Raw genomic sequence first — 23,128 nt, 5'->3', positions numbered from 1 at the left:
TCACACACACGCACACACGCACGCAAACACGCACACACACGCAGAGGAAAAGATAGACCTTTTTCTGAAGACCCGGTACTTTGCTATTCAGAGTGATGCCATGTGATGAGAATCCTAAAAGAAAGAATAGGTCATGAGGGCAGACACTTACCATCATTAGGCCCTGCCCCATCCCCATCAGGGGAGACTCTTATTCCCTAGACTCTCCAGAAGGTTCCCAGCCTTCCTTGTTTGCTAGGATGCGGCTTCTCTCGGTCACTTCAGGCCCCACTGGCTCCTGCCCGTCACCTCTTTTCCAAAGGTGTCAGCCTCCGACATCTGGGGCTTCTTCACAAGCCCAGGTGTCATCAGCCAGGACACTCCTCCGCTCCATCTGGAGGAGAGGAGCGGCTGGAGGAGAGGACGGGCAGAGGCCAGTGAGGGCAAAGCAGGGGCCAGCCTGCAGGTGCGGGAGGGAGCGGTGGCTTGTGGTGGCTCTGGCGGAAGAGAGCAGGGGAGGGAACAGGACCGGTGGGCAGGGAGTACGAGGAGAGCCCAGGGGAGCGTTCAGACAGGATGACATGGAGTAGCAGGATGGAATCTGTTTACTAGGGAGCAGAGCAGTGAGCTTGTCTGTGTCGTTAAACTTGTACAGGTGGAACCGGCTTTCATGACATGATCCTTTACTTCCGCGGCAAGATAGCAAAGCCTTCCCCGCTGTGTCAAGGAAGCGGAGCAGAGAGGGTTGGTGAGGAGAAATGTGAGGAACGCCTGCAAGACGGAAACCTTTCGCTAGGAACACAGGGTTTTAGGTCCTTCTGTGCCCTCTGATAATGGCTGGTCTTGCTGTCACTGTGGGGCTCGTTCACTTTTCATGTCTGCAACACATTGTAGTTGTTGTGTGCAGAAACATCAGTGAGGGAGCCCTGAAAATCAGTGGGCAGAATTCTTGTTTCTCAAGTGGGAGCCATATGGAAGTGAGCCAAAGAGCCTCTGGTCCATAGTCAGCTGCCCCAGCCTCAGTTTCTTCATGTTACCCCCCCTTTGGCAAAGCCCCTTTCTTGGCATGGAGAGCGTGTGGCTTTCTTGCTGAGAACTGGACATTGTCTTTAAAAAAAAAAAAAAAGCAGCTTTCATTTTAGTATGTACAAATAACCAGGAAGAACCAATCTTCTGGATCAGACACATTGTCAGTATAGCTGCATTTATTTTCTTCTTTTCTTTCCAACTTTAAGCATTTATTTGCTGCCCTGAATACTTTATTTTCGGCATAAAAAAAGATGATGACAAAGATGCTGCTTCCTGAGCACTAATAAGCCAGGAAGAAATACTGGTGAACCGCTGCAAGGTCTGCTCACCCTTTGCCCTTGCTCTCTGCTTCCAAATGTCTGCTTTGAGCCAGGCGAGGATAAAATGCCAATTAAAGGTTTCCAGAAATCTCCTGATAAGTGATCTCTCCTAAGCCTTCTGAGAGAGAGTAAAGAAAGTAGTGTTTTCAAATGTTCACTGTTAAAAATCTCATGAGAAATAGCTTTTCTTCTGATGCCTCAGTGACCAAGGAAATGTCTTCCCAGTTCTTCCTTTACAAAAAGAAGAAAATCATCTTTTTTTTTTTAGGCCTCCAGAAACAATGCCAGTCATTCAAATATGTTCTCAAGGAAGACATGTCGAGTAGCACTGCGGCATGTTAGAACAACCGAAAATACATCATTCACGAGAAATCGTTTGTATAACATCCTTTAGCTGGTGGCAACTTGCAAACACTGCAGGGTTGAAATTAATAGCAATACAACTAGGGAATGAAATCATTTATTATTCTTAAGAACCAATTTTATACATTTTATGCCTATGGAACTGCTTTCTAATCTTATTATTTAAAAAATAATGACCAAGACCCATTTATTTTTTTGCCAGCCATCAAGTTTTATAAAATATTGGTCTCAAACTGGTTTCAATAAGACTCGTTAGAATTATGTGCTCCATCTGTTTTTTTTTTCCTCGAAAGGTTTTATAAAGTGTGACCTCAAGATAAATCAGAGTTAACAGGATGATACATACTTAACAGATATGCTTGCTTATTCATTTGGGATTTTTGATTTGTTTTTGTTTTTTCTTTTGCAGTTAAAAGGTACCAAGGAAATGGTCGAGACCAATGGCCACAGCCATGAGGACACAAATGTAAGTACCACTAACCTGGTATTTGCTCTCGTTTCTTGATGTTGGTTGAATGCCCACAGGTATGTGGCACTTTATTTATAACACCAAAGAAGTCAGAAGCCCTGCCTGTCAGTGGCTTATTAAGATTACTATGAATGGTTTGGCAATAAAATATGGTAGACTGGCACTGCTATTATTAGCTGAGATTACCAAATGTCAATTTCAAGGTACTTGAGCCAATCTATATTGTTAAAATTCTGATCTCAGCGAATTTCTTTGAGCCCTTTGTATTTTCAAAGCTATACACTAATGATGGGTTGGGAGGATAAATGGAATGGGACCAAACAAGGTAATAAGTTGTATATTGCATGTACATTTATTAAGTTTTCTTGTCACTGAAGATGGTAATGAAATGATTGTTATGCTGGAGAGGTTTCAGAGCAAACCCCTTCTCTCAGAAAAGCCCTTGAAAGCATTGCCTCTGTTGTTTCTGACCCGGAACAGTAGGGTGGTGCATCCATCTTCTTGACACAGGATCCCAGTTAGCACCCCGACTTCCTATCTCAGCGTTCCTTGGTATCCAGTTGCCCAACCTTAGTCAGGTACTCTCTTTGCCTTGGAAGGTCCTTAGTCCCAGGTGAAATATTATGCCATTGCAGATCATTGTCTCTCCCTGTGTTTGATGGTTTCGCTTTTGTCTTTTTGAAAATCTCTCTGATAATCTGTATGTGTTTGGTTATCCTCATCACAGAAAATGCTTACTAAGCAGTTCTTTTCATATAACACAGAATCAGACATGGTAATGAATGCCTGATTAAGCTAGAGCTAGGAGAAATTATACACTTCATGTTCACTCTTGTTTTAATTATATACCGCAGAAAGCCTGACATACAAAGTACCAAAAAAATCCCTCTTAATAACTACTGTTCCTACCAAACAGATACTTAACGTCTGACGTTTATTGAGAACCTACTGTGTACATGGACCTCTGCTAAATGCTGGCAGTGGGGGTGGTTACAAAGAAACATAAGACTTGCTGTCTGCCTTCAAAGAACGTATAACTGAGGGGTGCCTGGGTGGCTCAGTCATTAAGCGTCTGCCTTCGGCTCAGGTCATGATCCCAGGGTCCTGGGATCGAGCCCCACATCGGGCTCCTGGCTCAGCAGGGAGTCTGCTTCTCCCTCTCCCACTTCCCCTGCTTGTGCTCTCTCTCTCACTGTGTCTCTCTCTGTCAAATAGATTAAAAAAAAAAAAAAGAACTTATAACTGAGTCGAGTAATGAGGGGACACTTGGGCGATATACAAGATGTGATAAGTGTACAGGAAGGTGAGGCAGCTGTGACGTGATGTAGTTTGAAATCTGGACTTTGCGGCTTATTAACTGTGTCAGCAGGGGACAGGTGAGCCCTTCTGAGCTTCATATTCCTGTTTGTAAAACAGATGGCAAAGCCACCCTCAGAAATGTGTCACGATGTTGTAATGAGCTAAGGCACGTGAAAACCTTAAGATGGTATTACTATGGTTTCTTCCTGGTGGATAATTAAGAATGGCTTTCCGGGGGGTGCCTGGGTGGCTCAGTCAGTTAAACGTCTGCCTTCAGCTCAGGTCATGATCCCAAGGTCCTGAGATTGAGCCTGACATCGGGCTCCCTGCTCAGCTGGGAGTCTGCTTCTCTATCTCCTTCTGCCCCTCCCCCCTGCTTGTGCACTCTCTCTCTTTCTTTCTCTCTGTGTGTGCATCAAATAAATAAATAAAATCTTAAAAAAAAAAAAAAGAATGGCTTCCCAGAGCTGTGAGATTTGGGTTGGCTCTGAAGAATGGAGAGGACTGAGAAAGTAGAAAAGGAGAGGAGGAAGCCATTCATACAGAGCTCTCCACAGGCAATATTTCTACCTAAGTAGTTTCTCTTCCCACTCGAATATTTCATAAGCCCCATCCTTACCCTAGAGCTTTTTTCCAGGGTCCTGTCCTCCAATGACACACTGCTGCCACATTCTCAACCAGAACCTTCACATTTTCTCCCCTCAATCAGTCCCTCTGTGCCTTCTGTCAAATCCAGCAAGCCAGCCAAAATGGCAGTATGCCTCAGTTTCCTGGTCTGTAAATGGGGATGGAGTTACCTGCCTTTCTTTCCATAAGACTGATGGTGAGAAGCAAATGAGAGAATGGACATGGAATTACTTTGTAACTGAGGTTCTGAGCAGGATGTAATTATGATTATGAGCTCATCTGTTGGTTAAATTGACGATACTTGTGAAGATAAGCCTACCACAATATCTAGTCGCTAGGCTCTCATTTTGAGAAATATCAAAAGCCATTCATTATTAAATGAAAAAAGTGGAAGATCATCTTTGAGGTCTTTTGTCCTTCCTAAAGGAAAGTTTTTAGCTTTGAAAAACTCCTCTCTGGAATGCAGAATGTGGGCTTTGTAATCAGCAGAAGAAATGACCATTGGGAGATGGGGTTCAGGCCAAGTAGGAGGGAGGAGCAGCACTGTAACCAGAGGTGAGTGAGATATTTGTGGAAGATCTAGCCCAGCCACACTTGCTGGTCACCACTGGTGGCCACTGCCTCACCGGCCCGAAGGTGAGGGTAATCATCATAATCACTGCCTGTTGTTTCAGAGGTTTCCCAGTAGGTGGGCTCTTCACTTGTCTTTCTCTGTTTTGTCTGTAGTGTTGTCTCCTTTGGGCAATTTCCCTACTACCTTCACTGGGGTGATGTGAATGAAAAGAAGCAAAAATTAGTTTTTTTGGCCACATATGAGAAGCACTGTGCAATATCTTGTGGAGGTATTTTTAAATGTCTGCAATGAAGTCTGTGTCTCATCTAAAGTTTCTATCAGCTCTGCGGTGGTAGAAAAAATCAAGGCTTTCAAACCAGACTGAGAGGTTTTGTGTCCATTTTGACCCCCAAATAGCCATGTGAGCAGGGCAAGTTATTCAACCTTTTTGAACTTTACCTTCCCCATCCATAATTGTGCTCAGGGAAACCATGTGCATAAACACTTGGCTCAGACTATGTACTCAACATACCAGTTCCCTCTCTTTACTTAACAACATAAATAGTATTTAATGTGGAAGGCGGGATTTTGACAGGATGAATTTTAATGCAGATCATGAGGTTTAAAGCCTCTGGCCTAGAGGTTACTGACAAAGACATACAGATTTTTTTTTTCACTATAATTATTCACATGGGCAGAAATTTTATATATTATTTATTAATAACAATTATATAGGACCAGTGCTGGCTTAGCTGGATATTCTTGTGAGAGTTGACAAGTGCTTTTTAAAAACAATACATTTTATTGTAGAAGTAGTAGTTCGTAAGGAACTGGAAAATTACAGAAAAAAAATACAGAGGTTAAAAAAACACTTAGTATCTCATTACTCAGAGATAACCACCATTAATGTTTTATTTTCCTCCTTTCCAGTCATGTGCATATATATGACCAGAGGGAAAAACCCATAAATAAATATTATCATATTGTTTTCAGTTTTGTACCTTTTTGATTTCTCATTATATCGTAAGTATTTTTCTTGTCACCAAATGTTCCTCAAAGACGTGATTCTTAATGACTGTGTAATGTAGATACGCAATAATTGAACGACAGACCTATGTGTTAGGCATTTAACTTCTCATTTTTTACTGTTATAAATAATGCTGTAATTAACATGCCCGTAAATCTTGTTCTGCATCTTTCATATTTGTTTCTGGGGGATACCGTATATTAATAGCTGTGTCATCAAGTCTAGCAGGGAGCGTCAGATTTACAGAATTGTTTAGCATTTAGAATGTGGTGTAGCAGATGCACGCTTATGGTATCCGTTAGTAGTCCTGAAAGGACCCATAAAAAATATGTCTAGTCTTGCAATTTACTAACTCTGTTGCCTTAGTACCAAGAGTTGTCAGGCTGATGGGATGTTAACCACACCTAGATTTGGTGTGCTACTATTATTTTTCTCCTCTTTTTACATTTTATTGAGCAACCAGTCTCTGACCAACACCACCTGAGGTCCCCAAACCAAAGCACCTTACAAAACCTACCCTTATCCCCTATCACAAGATCTGCAAGCTCATGCACATGAGAAAAGTTTTCTGAGGTCTGATTTAAAACCATCAGAGCCAGAAACTGAGATCACCTGCAAAGGCCTTGCTCTCCAAGAGTAACTGCACTTTCTGATTTTAAATAGGTTTTTCCTTCTGTTTGGAACTGGATACATGAATGACAGCTGGGCAGTCCAGCCTTCTAAGTGTAGCTGAGTTTAACACTAGCTTTGATCACAGTTCATTTAGAGATTTCAGTTATGCCAGACCCAATTTCCTTTCCTAAAAAGCAAACTATGAATTTTCTTTTTATCTCTGTCCCTGAGCCATCTCCTAATCCCCAGAACTGCTAAACAACTAGGCTGGCCCCTGGTAATTATGCATAACAGATACCCAAATCTAAAAAAAAAAAAAGATCATCTGTGCTCATCTTGCATCTCTTTTTGATGACCTTCCTCCCAGAGCTATCCCCGTACCTATGATCCTTACATGTGAATGTTTGGTGAGAACGTGGAGGGGAAGGGAGAGGATGCGAGAAATGTAGGAAGTTGGAAGAATCAAGTAAAGTGGCTGCTGAAGCCTGCAGTATATGAACAGTTTGGTCTAAAAGTTTCCCACGAATTTCCACTGCTCCCACGCTGTGTCTGCTGTACTAAAGCCGCGACACCACATCTTCTGGTTGCCCAGTTCAGGCTCACACACTGGGGTCAGAGGAATCATTTGCAGCCTGTAAGAGACTTAATTCATGATACTGAAGGTTCCCACTGTCAAGTACAACACCCTTCCCACCCAACAATAAAACAAAAACACAAAAGAGAAAAGACTTTTCCGTTTTTCACGTTGCCTCTGTAAGAAAGTAAATCCTCAGAGTTGTCTTTAAATCTGTCGGAGTAAAGATGTTAGGAGTGTAGAGAAGAGATACTGTGTGAAGAACATTCTTCAAGTTTAGCACACTGCGGTGGAAAGCCACTCTTAACCATGTATTTTAATGGTGTCTATGGCGGAACTTCTGCAAGAGCTGGGTCCTTTGCCCAGTTTCAGAACGTGGCTTTCATCCTTGAGGCTGGCGAGCAGGAGAGGTAAAAATATACACTGATGTGGTAAACAAGGCAGGAAAAAAAAAAAGCCCCATGGGAAAATGGGCCCATATTCTCAAACGGCAAAGATAACTGGGCTCCATCCTTTCCTCCCGTAACAACTTGCTACCTGCTCTTGGGGGCCTTCCCGACCTGGAACTGGAGGGGGGCAGACAAGGAAAGGACTCACTCTTCCCAAACCTCATCCCACAGGCTCTATGAAGGCAACATGAGCCTCTGACCTGGCGAGCATGAGCCTAGCGGGACTGGGGAGTGAGACTACAGACATCACAGTTCCTCCAGCCCTGGGAATCTCTCTTCTCACCATGTCCTGCCACCCTCAGCCTTACGGAGTTGCCACTTTATCCTGCCATCCTCTTTTCACTCTGTTTATCAAGTAGTCATTGAGTGGGGAGGTGGCAGAGTGTAGGGGTTTGGATCAGGTCTGGGCACCAAGCAGCCTGGCCTCAATCCTGGCTCTGCCCCTTACTGTCCAAGAGACCTTGAGTGATAACTACCACCTTGCACCAACATTTTGTTCATTTCTAAAATGAAGGTAATAATCACACCTGCCTCACAGGGTTATCGTGAGCATGGCTTAGCGGTGTGGACACCATTGGTACATGTTAGGTATTGTTATTACCCCGGTCTTCCACAGGCCAGGTGCTGCGCCAGGTTCTGGAGATCCATAGGTGAGTCATGTCGACATGGTTCTAGCCCAGGTGAAGCTGACCTCTCCTGCACCCCACCCTTACCAAAACTTGCTTGTCCTCTGTGTCATTCTATCAGGGCTCACTCTCCACCATCAAGTTAGTATCACTGTGAGCATCATGGACTTGGTAAAGTAACTTATTTGCACGTTTCCAGTAATTCTGGAGATGAGCCCTTTATCAGAAGGATTGGCTCCATGGAGAAGAGATTCTGACAGGAATGGGATGTGATACATAGATATATAAGGAGCTTTAGGACCCTTGAGAAGCTCAACTAGAAAACCAGTGGCCACTTTGTCTTTCTTCAGGGAGAGATGGACCCACATATGTAGGTGCCTGAGGTCACCCTTGCTCGGTAGATGTTTAAAAATCAAGAAGGTGGACTTGTCGTGGATGAAAATTTCCTTTACCCTGTAATATATGACTCTCCTCATATACTAAATGCTGACATCCAGAACTTGGTCTTCTCCTCAAATTACAGCTCCTGTAGCATCATTGCTTTTCTCCTGCTGGCCCCCTTCCCCATCCTCTACCACTCCTACCCACCGCCCCCCCAGCAGCCTTACCACGTTTTCTGCTGTGAATTAACGACATGTCCTGCTATTACCATGAAATCCATAATTCTGTCTAAAAACAACCCCAAACACATCCCAACCCTGCACTCTTGAAAGGGACCGATGCCTGGAAGAGGCCCTGTACCACTTTCTGGCTCACACAGAGCCCCAGGGAAGGACAAGAGGGACCTGCCATCAAAAATAGGCTGAGGCTGGCTTCATGGTCCGTGCTTTTGTTTCCAGTAAACACTTGAGAAGTTGTCTTAGCAAGCTCCTCACTCCCAACCGACAGTGTATTTCCCCAGCTGGAGCTGGGGGCTATGGGTCTGTCCTTTTTGTCAGGATAGGCGTCAACTCAGTAGTAGCTGCTTAATGGATTTGGAGCAGGTAACGGGATAAGCACATGTCTAATAAAGCTGACAGGTTGGGTTTAGAGAAGTGGAAATGCCTTCTTTCCAACCAGGCCAGGTTAGAGAAGAATAGGCAAAAGAGACCTAAGTTTCAGCTCGATGTAAAATGGCCTGACACAGACATGGCTACCTAAATAGCTAAAGCCAAGATCTGAAACAAAAGTTTTCGATTTTGGAGACCAAATGTACTTTCCCTAACAGGCTGAATGATCCTACCTGATGTAGAAGCAAAAGCGATTGTTTAAAATGGAAGAATGGTAACAAATAGATCCAATATCCATACCTATGAATGCTTCTTATCTTAAAAGCACCATTTATTTTCATGGAAAATTTGGAAAATGCAGAAAAATATAAAGAAAAAGAAAACGACCTACAGTCTCACCACTGAGAAATTCATGTTTCCACTTGTTTGTAATTCCTTCATCTTTGTGTGCACACGTACACATTTCTACCTCACTTGAAGTTTTCCAGCCTATGCTCTTCCCCTTTTATAAATCATTAGCCTTTCCCCATGTTATTTAAAGATTTTTTTTTTTTTTTTTGAGACAGAGAGAATGAGAGGGAGGAGGGTCAGAGGGAGAAGCAGACTCCCCGCCGAGCAGGGAGCCCAATGCGGGACTCGATCCCGGGACTCCAGGATCATGACCTGAGCCGAAGGCAGTCGCTTAACCAACTGAGCCACCCAGGTGCCCCTGCCTTTCCCCATGTTATTAAGTATTTTTCTGACATGACTTTTAATGACCACCTAATACTTCATGCCACAGATATGCTCTAGTTTTAATCAGTTCCTGCCGTGGGACTTAAAAATATTTGCTCTTGCTGTCACGGACAGCATGCAGTGAACATTAACAACGTATTAGTTAATTCACCCTACCGTTTTAGCACTTTTTAAATGTGGAAGATTCCCATTTGATTGGGATTTAGGGATGGCGGGAGATGCATAGATTCTTTAAAACTGTTAGAGCTCAACACAGACGTGGTAAGTGGTGAAATACACAGCCAGTACTAACGTCTGGATGTTACCACATAGAGAGGCTACTGAGGTCCTCAACAGGAGAGGAAAAACAACTCCCAAGAATATTTGCATTCTGAAGAGAAAGGCAAGCTCTATATACTTCATGAATAACTTAGAAGAAAAATAGCAAGACATGTTATTTGGGTTTTGTGCTGTGAACTGCAGGTCAGACTTCTTGGTGGTCTCAGGATCACAGAGCCTGTCCTCTCGGGGGGACCCCAGATGACAGGCTCACAGAACCAGGCCACCCTTACCCCAGTGAGGCTTGTCTACCCTCTGGAGAAAAATGCATGAGACTGAGAAGAGTGATCAATTAAAAACAAAATGAGTTATAATCCCAAATAGAAAATTAAGTTTTTATTTCTAATATGGCCAAGAAGATACATGTAAGTCCCAAACCATCAACAAGAGATGCATGCATAAGCACACAGACATAACTTGAGTGCAAGCAACATCATTTTAAAGTCAAAGAAACCCAGAGGGCCTAATCACAGCTCTACAACTTAGTGCTCCCCGATCTGCTGATCAAAAATGAATAGGGAGAAAGTTTGGGAACATTTGTGGTAAAAGCCAGGAGTCGAAAAGGTGAACAGAAACCGAGGTTTGTTCTAGTGCCTCACAAAGACCATAAGGGGGAGTCTTGGGAGGCTCCTTTACTCAACCAACTTCGGTTCCTGCTGACACAGCACCAAGATTAGTGGTCTGACAAGAGCGAGGAGCAGGGATTCATGAGTCCGGAAAGGTCCGTTCTGAGTCCTATTTTCCTGTGGAGCCACCGGGCTCCCGAGACTGTTAGACTATTAAATGTTCTACGGGACTTCCTCACTCCTAGTTCGTGCAAACGGCGCAGGAGAGCAGGAAGGGGAGAGGTGAGAAACCCAGCAGCCAGCCTGGGGGCCAGCGGTGGTCAGCGCCCCATCTGCAACACTGGGCTCTCCCCGGGATGCTGTGACACGGCGCCAGGCGGGCCTTCCCCATTTCCATACACACTGCTTGTCTCCAGACCTCGTCCATCATACTGCCACGTAACTCACTGGACTGTGGCATCTCTGAGGAAATGTGTAGGAAGATGACAAGAAAAGCAGGTGGAGAGATGGGAAGAAGCAAAAAGGGGAGAGGGGCGGGAAAGGCTGCGACAGGACACTTTCCTGTTCCATCCCCCCCTTTTGCTGCCGGCCACCCCCTCTGAATCAGGCCCGGCAGGCAGCAGAGCGGTGCCCTTCACCGGCCCACACCCCGTGCCGGCTCTGCTAGCCAACTCTGCCTGCACGACTACACACACTTCATGAAAACCTTATCCAAAAATAGGTTCTTGAATTGGAAGCGAAAAGCTCAGATGTTAATCTGAAAATAAAATATTGGTGGGCTTCCTGGGGGTAACTACAAAGGTTGGACTTGGAAAGAATTGTGTTCAACCTACCCACAATCAGGTGAAATGTGTTCTAATCCTTCAACCTCAAAACTCTTCCCAGCCTTGATGGAGACCCTCTCTCCATTCCCTCCCTCTCTAGGGCCTAATAGGTGGCAATCCACTGCGCTGCGAGTCCGCTGCGGCCAAGTGTGGCTCCCCTCCCCGTCCCAGCCCCCACACGTGCCCAGAGGGACACCCAGCCCAGCAGCTCTCCCAGGCGCCAGAGGTCCTGTTGGTAGCCACTGGTAACTAAGCTTCGTATTCACACCTCCAGGCAGGTTGCAAAACTCACACTCTGGCTTTAAATCTAACTTAGGGTACCACAGAATTTCAGAATTTCAGCAAACCAAACCTTAGTGTGAATTCCCTCCATGTGCTCCTAACTCAGGCAGAGCACAAGCTGAACTGGGGAGGCAAGCTGGTGCTCACAGGAAGAGGCCATCGTGGGTTAGATTCATTATAGAAAGCCTGGGGGACTTTTGCTGAAGAAATGAGGGAGTAGTTCTGGCGGGAGCACGGAGGTGTCTGCCGTCCCCCGCCTAGGCAGCGGCCTGCTTATGAACATGCCCCATCCCCCAGAGACTTGCAAGCCGCGCCTGGTCAGGTATATGGCAGCCGTTCTCCAAAAACTCTGTAGGTGTCCCTGAAGAGACTCACCAGCCTTGGAACATTTCATCGTTTTTTTCAGATTTCTGTTCATTTGATTTTTTTTTTTTTTTTCAAGAAAATCCTATAAACCTCAGCCTTCCCAGCCCTGAAATTGCCCTTGTAGGGGAGATTTGTGGCTTATGATGCTCAGCATCACCATCATTTTTATTGTTATGTCCGCTTCCCCATGAGATTACAGAGTGCCTTTCTTTGTCTGGACCATTTCCAGACTGTTCAGTGTATGCTGATGAGCTACGTTTGCCTGCTATGCAAATTCCACCTGTGTTTAAGCCCAGCTCAATTCCCATTTCTTGGGGCCTTATCCTAAGATCAGCCCAAATCAGTTAGCATCTTGTCCATTTTCGCATGGTATTTATCAGCATGCCGAACATTCTGAACAAGCCATGATGGGCCTGTCGCCTCAACTGAGGCATAAGTGCCTTAACAGCAGGTGACGTGTGTGTGCCTTACAGAACCTACCGTTAACGATGAGCCTACGTAGGTGGGTGGGTTGTTGCACATTTAAAATACTTACCAAATGATGGTAGAATTGACGTAGAATTTGTGGCAACCTAGGACAGCTCTGTGAATCTGCTTGGCCTTAGGTGAGAACTGCACACACTTCCTTGTGTATGTTATCTGCAGGTGATCTTGAAGGTAAACGTATTCCATTCCACTTCACATTAAGATGTGTACAGAAGCGGCGTCTGGGTGGCTCAGTCAGTTAAGCATCTGACTCTTGATTTCAGCTCAGGTCGTGATCTCAGGGTTGTGAGATCGAGCCCCACATCAGGCTCCAGGCTCAGTGAGGAGTCCTCTTGAGGTGCTCTCTCTCCCTCTGCCCCTCACCCCTGCTCACGTGCTCTCTCTAAATACATAAATTTAAAGAAAAGATGTGTACAGAAGTCTTGTAGACTGTGAAAGTTAGAACTGAGGTGGTAGGGATCACCTCACCTAACTCTTATTTTATGGATTTTAATTTAGTATGTGTTTTCTTGCCTAATTGTTGTGTGCCTATGAGCCTTACATTCTGGAAGGCAGTATTTCTCAGACTTTAGCAAGCAGCAGAATCTAATGGAGAGCTTCTTAAAACACTAGAGTTTCAGATTGGGCAGATCTGGGCTAGGGCCTGCAAATCTGCATTTCTGACAAGCTCCCACATGATGCCAGACCACACTCTGCATGACTGCCACCTGCTTTCCACCCGCCCAGGTCACATGCTGCTCTGGGCTTCCACAGCACCCAAGGCCAAGCCTTGTCACAGCTTAGGTCACACTGTATTTCACTATCTTCTGCATGCCTGTCATCCTCTGGACGCTTACATTCTTTGAGGGCAGGAACTACTATCAGTCAGCTGTGAATCTTGTCTAGCACAAAGCCCACCATAGAGTCGATGCTTGAAAAATATTTGATGAATGTAAGTGTGGTGGAGGCCCAATAAATTCCAGTCAAACTGTGCTGAACCGAGGAGTCTAGGGACTTCATTTAGTCCAAATGTTGAACCCTTCTGCCATCCAACCCTCAAAAAGAAAAGACTGTACAATTAGTAATCGCCAGACTCGGGTTCATAAGAAAGCACATCCATTTGGAGTATGCAAAAGACAGCGGACTCACCACCAGCCATGTCCATCCGCACACAGATGCTGTGTGGGGAACATACGCCATCATAGCCCGTCACTGGCCTCAAGGAGCACATGGCCCACTGAGGAGACACCATCTGACAAAAAAGGGAAATCACCAAAGACTGGCTCTCAGGAAGGAAGAGGGCTTGGGGCGGACGAGGGGCCTGAACGAAGCGGAGAAGCTGTGATGCCCTGAGAGGTGACTCAGAGAGAAGGCAGTGCACACTAACAGCTCCAGAGTCTGACTGCCTGGGGCCCGGTCGTAGAGACCCACTACTTTCCAGGTCCCTGAACTTAGGAAGCTACTCACCATATTTGTGCCTCAATTGTTTCATCTGTAAACAGGGATAATAATAGTACCAGCATCTGGCATCTACCAAGCGTTCAGCAAGGGCTACATATTAGTATTATCGTCATGACCATTATTTATATTATTTGTTATTCAGAGGACTTCGTATGACACGTCCACCGTGCACCAGCAATCCAGACACTTAGTTCTTGGAATATCTCTCGTGTTGTGTCTGCAAGAACACAGAGGAGAGAACTGGACTTTGGTGTGTTGGGGAGGGGAGACTATTTAACATTTACTGAGCTCTCATAGTGTGCCTGGCCAACCTTGTGAAATTTGATTTTACTATAATAATAATTAAATGTCTTCTTCATGATTGCATCCCATCTATTCTTATGACCTAATTTACTGCTATAAAGGTCAAAAAACCTCTGAATTTTAATATTATCATTAGTAATGTAAACTCAGCAGGTGAAAATTATGATAGTGGGTGCTTTGTAGCAGAGAAAAATAAGAAATGTCATACTGAGAAACGGACTGGGAAAATAACATGCCAAGAGCACCATAATACAATTAATCTTTACCAGCAATAGAGTCAGTATCATACGAGATAAATCAAACCAACTAATTCTGGATGCACGTACATACATTTAAAAGTAGTTCATTTTAGTCTCTTCTGTTTGCATCTCCGCTTTTATTGGTTAAGGAGATTTTTCATGTCCGTACTTCCACAGGCTGTGAAGGGTTTGTACTTGCGTAGGTATCGCAGTGTGGGTTACATTTTTTACATACTGAAGAGAAACACAGGGCTGTGTTTGAGATCAAGTGTATTTGGGAACATCTAGAAATGGCACATAGGAAAACTCAAAATACCACAACATACACTTTAAATAATGAATGGAGTTACTGGAATACAAAGGAATTTTTTCTCATCTTTAGATCGCGTGTTTTTAATAGGACTGTTGCAAGACTATGCCAAAAGAAAGTCATTCATTTGCCAGCTTGAGAGCGCAGTTTAAGCATGGTGTGAACTGTCATAGCCATAATTAAGTTATAATCCAGACAGCAGTGATGCTCTTACTATTTAATGGGAAACATTACAAAATTGAAATTAGTCTTTCCTGTCAAAGTCTCTGTTCTCTTTTAAAAGTGCATGTGGAAGAATTCCTATTTTTCATTAAGAACCAAACAATAACAATATATACGTATATCATGTTCTATATTTGTGGGGGGGAGGGTTATATATATAAAACATAAAAGGTAAGTATCTGAACGTTAAGAGTGCTTATATCTGGATAGGCAAGTTTCAGTTAATTTCTATTTTCTTTTTATAGTTTATGATTTTTCTACACTGAAAAAAATATATATTAAATTTATAATGAGAAAACCAAGAAAGGTTATTACTAAGAATTAAAGTGAACTGGAGGACGGTCTTAAATTTTGGAAAGGAAAGGAAAAGAACAAAGTTATAAGCTTATAATGGTCTCCAGAAAAAGTTAATATTTAAATTAAAAACATATTGGAAGCATTAATAATGGATATAAACTAAAAATTAACTTTTTTACCTTCTTCAACCTAAGATAGTAAAGAAATGATTTTATTTGAAAATGATGCTTCAGCAAATGCACTTAAGAACCGAAAGAATGCAAAACAGCCGAAGTGACTGGGCTGGTCTTTTCACTGTCCACTGTATACGCTCCTCACAGTCTGCTTGTGAGGGGTCCTGACCGAATCCCATCACTGGCACTCAGTCTCACCTATGATTGTCCTCTCTGTGTAGTAACGGACCCATTCGATGGATTTAATTCAACAAACATTACTGAGAGTCTACTACTTACTCTTTCAAAACTACTGGTTGCAGATGCGCTATGTGCAAGGGACTCCGCCAGGTACCAAGGACATTGTCCCGCAGTCCCACGAAGTCCAGGCAACTCTTGAGGTTACAGGGAGCACTGGGACAACAGGGGTGCTGTGGGACTGTGCAGGAGGGAGAGAGATGGAAAATGGGCTGGAAGGTCATTCCCGGCCCAACCGCTCTCCTGAGCTCATGCGCCAGATTTCCAGCTGCCTTTCCAAGAACTCACATCCGGAATTTCTAAATTATTGGAGTCTGAACTTCTCACACTTTGTGCTGATTCTAGTAGAATTATTCTGCTAGTCATCCAGACTTGTTTAAAAAATTTTTAAATTCTCCTCTTTGCTTTCTTTCGCACACAGAATGTCCATTCTTTCTTTAGAATGGCTTCTGTGTCTGCCCCCTTTTCTCACTTTTCCTGCCACCTCAGTGGTTCGGCCTTATGATCATGTACTGGGGTGTGGCTGGAGCTCCATCCTGGGTCCCCCTGCCTGAGCCTCTTCCCCTGTTGGTTAGTCCTGCATGCGGCCTACACTTGGTCTGGAGTGCTGCTTTGACCTCGGCCCTCTTCCCCCTACATCTTCCAAACTAGGAGAGCATGTGTGCTGCATCTTCTTCTTCTTCCAGCCCCAGCACTCTGCCTTTGGAATTCCTATCTGTTACACAGGCCATGCTTATAAGGCACACTTGTCCAAAGGAAATCTGTCCCCATCTAACAATAGCAGGCCGCCTGCTAACACTCCTTCTCGGCCAGGCCCCTGCTGGCTTTCTGCCTTGCTCCCCTTTGCTTTCATGACTGTGCAAGGGCCTGTGCTGGCTCCGAGTGGGCGAACACTGTAGGCAGCTCTCAGAAGAGGATTTGATCCCGGTGTTCAGCAGGCATTTTTCAACTGACAGGGATTGTAATAGGTGCCAGGAGGGCATTTAAGAGAGGCAGCCTTGCACTGTAGTTAAGACTCTGGAGTGAGACAGCATTGGTTCAAATATGGTATCTGCTGCTTACTAGTTGTGTGATCTTAGGCAAGTCATTAGCCTCTGTATTCCTCACTTTCCTCATTTGTAAAATGGGAATGCAGTAATACCCCATTGGGCTGTTATAAGGATTAAATGAGTTCGTATTCATAAAGATCTTATAATACTACCTGCACACAGTAAGCACTATCTAAGTATTTATTAAATAAATATAACCAAGAATGACCTGTAAAGAAGACTACCAGGAGAAATCCTGTATCTTGATGCCTCCGGCACCTAAACCACACTGAGCTTTCACCTGTCTTTCTTAAAAAGGTCGCTTTTATAACCTGTAACCATTTCTCACCTATCTTCATCTTTGCAATTGGAAATCCTAGAAAACACAGTTCTTGGAGTTGTCTAAGGACATAATACATGTACTCTGGGTCCAGCAGTTGAACCCCAATGAGGTAGAACATCTCAGCACATAAAATGGGGTTGCACCATGTGTGATGCGACTGAGGGCAGGAGCCCGACATGTCCATGCTCATGTGGTCTCTCTGACGCTCCCCTCATGCAGACCCTGAACACCAGAGGCTTCTGAGAAAAGGGCACAGGGCCGCGGGAGCCCGTGACCCTTGGGACTGATGGTACCAAGCTTCAGCAGCTGGTAAGATTAGTGAGGCCTTGCGGCTTCTTACCCACAGAAAATTCCTGAGATCCTGCTCACTCTTGGAGACTGATGCATTCTTACTTTCCTTTGAACCATAAGAGAATTGGAAGCTTATTTAGTTACTCATTCTCATCAATACTTTTCTCATCCATTTGCTTTTTCACTGTGTTTCTCCCTCTGCTTCCTCTTTCCTTTCTAATTCTTATCACCATTGAGATCCAGGGTAAGTACACAGCCTCTGTACTGAGCCGGCTGCCTTATTCGGAAGGGAAGTTCCAAGTCGGGGAAAAGGGCACAGAGCAGGCACGGAATTTTGGAGCAAGACGACACTGAAGAGATCCTGGGCCTCAAATCTCGCTTTTTACGAACAGAAATAATGAAACAAGGATACACAGCAAGTCAGTAGCAATTAGAACCAGTCTTCTGTTCAGACCCATCATTTTTCCTACTATTCCAGGCCATCATTTAGGGTCATTCCTTCATCTGTCAGCCACTGGGCACCTGCTATGGGTTAGTCACTGGCTCATCAAGGAAAGTGTAAAAGGCATCTCAAGTCTTGGAGATGCCTGGCCGAGAAGGAGTGTTAGCAGGCGGCCCGCTATTGTTAGATGGGGACAGATTTCCTTTGGACGAGTGTGCCTTATAAGCATGGCCTGTGCAACAGATAGGAATGCCAAAGGCAGAGTGCTGGGGCTGGAAGAAGAAGAAGATGCAGCACACATGCTCTCCTAGTTTGGAAGATGTAGGGGGAAGAGGGCCGAGGTCAAAGCAGCACTCCAGACCAAGTGTAGGCTGCATGCAGGACTAACCAACAGGGGAGTTATCCCAGAATCATTTTCCCAAGATTTAAATTGGATTGCAACCTGACCACAGTTGCAATCTTATAAGGAATAGCTTGACAGTTATGGGAGACTGTCATGTCATTTGATGGATTGCTTTTGGTACTTAAAAAAAAAACGTGAGTAAAGGCTATTGAAGTAGCTGATTAGCATCTTGACTAAGGTCTACCGAGCCCCTGATTTCACACAGTGTGAAGTTTAATAGAGCAAACAGCAAAACAAGGCCGTGGAACAAGGAAAGCAGGGAAGGAATGGGGGCCTTATGGTGTGGTGCCGGCAGAGTGGGAGGTGACATGGGGAATCCGTACCGTGCGGATCTTGATGACAGTCCCCCTCACCTTGGACTAGTAGCCAGAGAGGCCATCAGCCCTCAGAGTGCCACAGAGGAGTCACACGGTGGAGGTCTCCCTATTTGGTGTGGGGTGGGGATGTCTACTCAGGGTGGGATTCAGTGAAGTAGTCAGCCACTGGCTGTGCTTGCATATAGCTCTTCCAAATGTCATCTGCATGTCACTGGCTTATTTTTCTTTCTTTTAAATTATAAGGATAGCAGCAGACTAACACAGCCACAAACATTTAGAAAATAGAAAATATGCACAATTTAAACACTGTCACAGTTATCACTTCTGCATACATGTTTTCCTAGAATTGCACTCAAGGTCTTGTACAGAATTCTTGCAGGGATTCAGTACCCCAGGTATGCATTATGCACCTGATCTGTATCCAGTCAGCCCTGAGAATAATACAAGGAAATCATGATGATAAAAATGATGCCACAGGGGCGCCTGGGTGGCTCAGTCGTTAAGTGTCTGCCTTCGGCTCAGATCATGATGCCAGGGTCCTGGGATTGAGCCCCGCATCGGGTTCCCTGCTCAGCGGGAAGCCTGCTTTTCCCTCTCCCACTCCCCCTGCTTGTGTTTCCTCTCTCTCTGTGTCTCTCTCTGTCAAATGAATAAATAAAACCTTTAAAAAAAAATGATGCCACAATATCTTCCTCAAAGTTCACAGTTTTCAAAAGCATGGTCTCACATAGGACATTTGGCCTTCGCAGCAACCTTGGCTTCTTATCCAAGTTTTACATAAGAGGAAGCTGAGTTGAGTCTAAAGTTAACATAAATAATAGTGACAGAATTAGAACATAGGTTCCTTCGGCCACACTGCCTCACTGGCTTGGCAATGGTGACTTCCTTAAAGGAGTTAGCAGTTTTACTGAAGAACCAAACACAGATGAGTCAGTTCTGTCCAACTGTGTAAATGATCAACTGCCCCATAAGTGACATAGGAAATGTGTGAAGATAAGAAAAACTTGCAAATAGCTTGCAAGAAAGGCCTCTGAGAGATATGGGACTTGGATAGAATGTGTGTATAATGTGAGCCGGATGTGGTAAAAGGGAGGAGGCTGTCTGAGAACATCCCTGAACATAATATATACAGGGGATAGGCTATTTTGGTAGGATTGAGCTGGAAATGCCAGGCTTGATCTGGCATTTTCCCACAGGTTATCAGAAAGCGTCCAAGTTTTAAATTGGAGATTGACAAGATGAAAGTGGCATTTTAGAAAACAGGTCTGGTAATCTCATGTAAGGTAGATTGGAAGAGGAAGAGACCAGAGAAGGAGACCAAGTAGGAGGTTCTTGCAGCGATCAAAGCAAGAAACTAGCAGAACTGTAGCGGAGTGCCAGTGGTGGAAATGGGGAAGGGCCATGGGAGACATTTCACAGAGACCTGACAGGATTCAGATCTAGAGAAGTCTTAGAATCCCTCAGGGAGTAGGAGAGAATACATCAAAATAAGATGAGTATTTCCAGCCCCAAGTGGAAGAAAGATGGTGCTACTAACAGAAATGGGAAAGTTAGAAGAGGCAATAGGCTGACAGGTGAGATGAATTGGAGTTTAGAGAATTTTAGAAGAACCACATTAGGCAGGACCTAGGTTCAGACTTTTTTTTTTTTTTTTTGGATTAGGAAATTTCCTTAAATGAAGCTTTCCACAGAAGTCCTGTATCTAAAACAGAAGAAAGCAGTCAAGGAGTGGGAATTCTAGAGATCTGCTTTTCGAACCTTCCGCATCACCTCTGTAGAGCTGATGGGGCTCCATGGAGCATTATCCAGAGATGACTGGCTCCAGCCAGCAACCTCCTCTGTAGACAAGTGAGCTAACACTTGAAGAGGTTGAGTAACTTGCCCAAGGTCAAGCAGTTGGCAGTTGAAGAGTCAAGGCTAAAACTCAAGTATGGGGTGTGTCTTGCGCCACCTCATAGTCACCTCTCACTCTGAACTCAAACTGGGCAGTGGTAAATTCAAGTAGACAAGCCCAGTGGTCAGCTGATGATAAGGAACAGAAGGCAAAGAGCTAAGAGTGATGATAGTTGAACCCATGAGAATGAAAGATCTCTGGTAAAAGGGACTAACTAGAGAAGAAAGAATGGTGAGTGAATTCTGGCAAGTACCAAAGTTAGAGTATAAGAGGAAGAACAAAGTAACCTTTTTCTCCTTGTGTCCTGGACCAGCCGAGGGAATTAAAAAGCCAGTAAAAACTAAACAAAATTTAGGAGGAAAAAGACCAGGACCTTTTATGTAACAGGAGCAAGTGAGACAGATGATTTAAGAGGGGCTGACGTCAATGATGTCAAATATCACATGCAAGAGACTGAGAAAACACAGTCCCTGAAAATCTTTCAAAGGACAGTTAATGGGGTGATTGATGAGAAAGTTGAGCTTTCAGATAGGAAGGCAGTAGACACAGTGAGTATATACCACCTATTCATGCAGCTTTGTAGTAGAAAGGAAATAGCACTAAAGCTTAGGAGGTTACGGGAATAATGAAGTGAAAGGAATAATGGAAGGAGTCGATGAAGCTGGGGAAGCCATGTTCTTGGTTCTTAGGGGCTTGGTGGAAGGACGGGAACAAAAACAAAACAACGACAACAAAGACGATTCTAGGTCAGTAAATTTTTGAGAAAGAGCTTTTCTAAATGGATAAATCAGTTTTGTCATTTCTCAAAGTAACTGATAAGGACTCTTAGAGGGGAAATTTCTGCCTTCAAGTAGCTGACTCTTTAAGAAGTCTTTGAAAAAGTCTGTGATATCTAGTTTCCAGTTATTGAAAATCTCTTCCAGCTCTTTAATGATTCCTTCTAAGTATCACAGAAATTAGAGTTAAAAGGTGGACTGAGAAAAGATTTGTTAGATAATCTTTGCCAAGTGCAGAATTGTTACCTATCAAGCATTTTCTAGTCTGGAGTGCTTTTTACTGGGTCAAGTGAATGGTGTTCCCACCACTTCCCTTGGAATACTATTTCATAATCCTGTTGATCTCACTGTGAAGAGACTTTTGATCCCCATCCTAATGTTCCTTCCTTCTGCACACCTGATACACCATTAACAGTTTGTCCTTAATAACTTCCTCGCAATCCCATCTCCTCTTATCCACATCCAGTTTGCAATCTCCAGGCAACTAAAACACCTTCTCCAGAATTTCTAGTAGGCACACAATTCTTCAGGGCTTATTACATCATCAGGGTAAAGGATTTTATGTAATAAAAGATAAAGAGTCTTCAGAATTTTACGTTTTTAATGATGAAACTTTCCCATTCTGATAAAGTTCCTTCCATTTTCCAGAGATTTGGGAGGAGAAGGACTAAAGGGCAGTGATGTTTTTAAGAAAGGGGCAGAGCATGTCTAACTTATGATCCAGTGGCTCAGTAAAAAAGTGGCCCTGATTACTAAATAGACAAGTTGGAACATCCTGGGTAGAGAATATGAAGTTCATAAGCAAAGAGATAGACTTCATGTTTTCTCCAGAGTTAAGAGATGAAGCATACACTGGTTATATCCTGATATACTTGAAATCATTTTTTTGAAATGTGCTCTCTTGGTGTTTAATATTATGGTCAGTTTGTCCCTAATGTAATAGGTTGTTCTCAGAGAAGATTTTGGCCAGGGCCCATTTGAGGTTTTATTGTGTGTACCAAACAGCCATCCCAGCTTCACCAGATTTAGCCTCATGGATCTTACAAGCTGATCACCCCCTGACAGAGGCACCCAGATGGAAGCACAGGCAATGGGTTATGTGACAGGAGAGGAACAGTGAGCTTGGGAAATGCACCTCTTTTATATCAAATAGTAAGCAAGCCTTTTCTTTGTTCCAGAAGGAGACATCAAGGTTGCTGGCTGTAAACACAAACCTGAAAAACAGCCCATAAAAAGAGCTGGCAGGACCTTGTTTCTAAGTTCAAAAGCCTCTATATCCTACTTTCTCCAAAATATCTTGACAAGATGTCATAGAAAACTTAAGTTCAGCATTTCCAAAACTGGATGCATCATCTCCCATCCTTGCCTCTTTCTCTATTTTCCTATTCGCCAAGGCACTTACTCATCCTCAACACTGACCTCATCCACCAGCTCACCAGATGTTTTTTTAGTTCTGCCTCTTAAATATCTCTTACATTTTGCACTCTGCACACCACTGACTTGGTTTTGAACCCTTATCATGAAAAATAATAAACAGACTATTTGCAGTAGACTCCAACCTGGCATCCTTGCCTCAAATTTCATTTGCCTCCTACCATGAGGAATCACTCATGTAACTCCTGTGCTGAACACTCTTCACTACTTAAGCTTTCCAGGTAAAATCCAAACTCCCTATCATGATCTACCTACTTCTCCAGCTTCATCTACTAACATTTCTTATGAGTTTTCTTACAGACCTTTCATAAAAGAATTGCTCGTTGACCCCAGGGTAAGCACACACCTTTGCCACTCTGGACTCTGTATCCTTAACAAGTTAGCATTACTTGGCATACAGTAGGCATGTAATATATGTATATAGCATAAATATTTATCAGATGGCTGAAAAGAAAAACAGGCTTAGCTGAAATGCAACAAAAGTTT

The 23,128-nt window shown here is 43.9% G+C and overlaps 1 protein-coding gene across 5 annotated transcripts in view; it reads left to right on the top strand.

Annotated features, from left to right (window-relative positions):
* The window catches only part of ENOX1 (ecto-NOX disulfide-thiol exchanger 1), a 551,749-nt gene that overhangs the window by 481,680 nt on the left and 46,941 nt on the right, over nt 1–23,128 (top strand). For all 5 annotated transcript variants that reach the window (XM_035003320.1, XM_035003319.1, XM_035003323.1 and 2 more), the window contains one exon: nt 2,101–2,157. In XM_035003320.1, coding sequence (XP_034859211.1) covers nt 2,101–2,157 — 57 coding nt within the window. The remainder of the gene's footprint in view (nt 1–2,100; nt 2,158–23,128) is intronic.

This window comes from Mirounga leonina, unplaced genomic scaffold (assembly GCF_011800145.1).
Source record: "Mirounga leonina isolate KUSES-001 unplaced genomic scaffold, KU_Mleo_1.0 Mir_127, whole genome shotgun sequence".
NCBI lineage: Eukaryota > Metazoa > Chordata > Mammalia > Carnivora > Phocidae > Mirounga > Mirounga leonina.
Note: the sequence above shows the minus strand (reverse complement) of the source record. Positions and strands in the feature narration are given on the sequence as shown.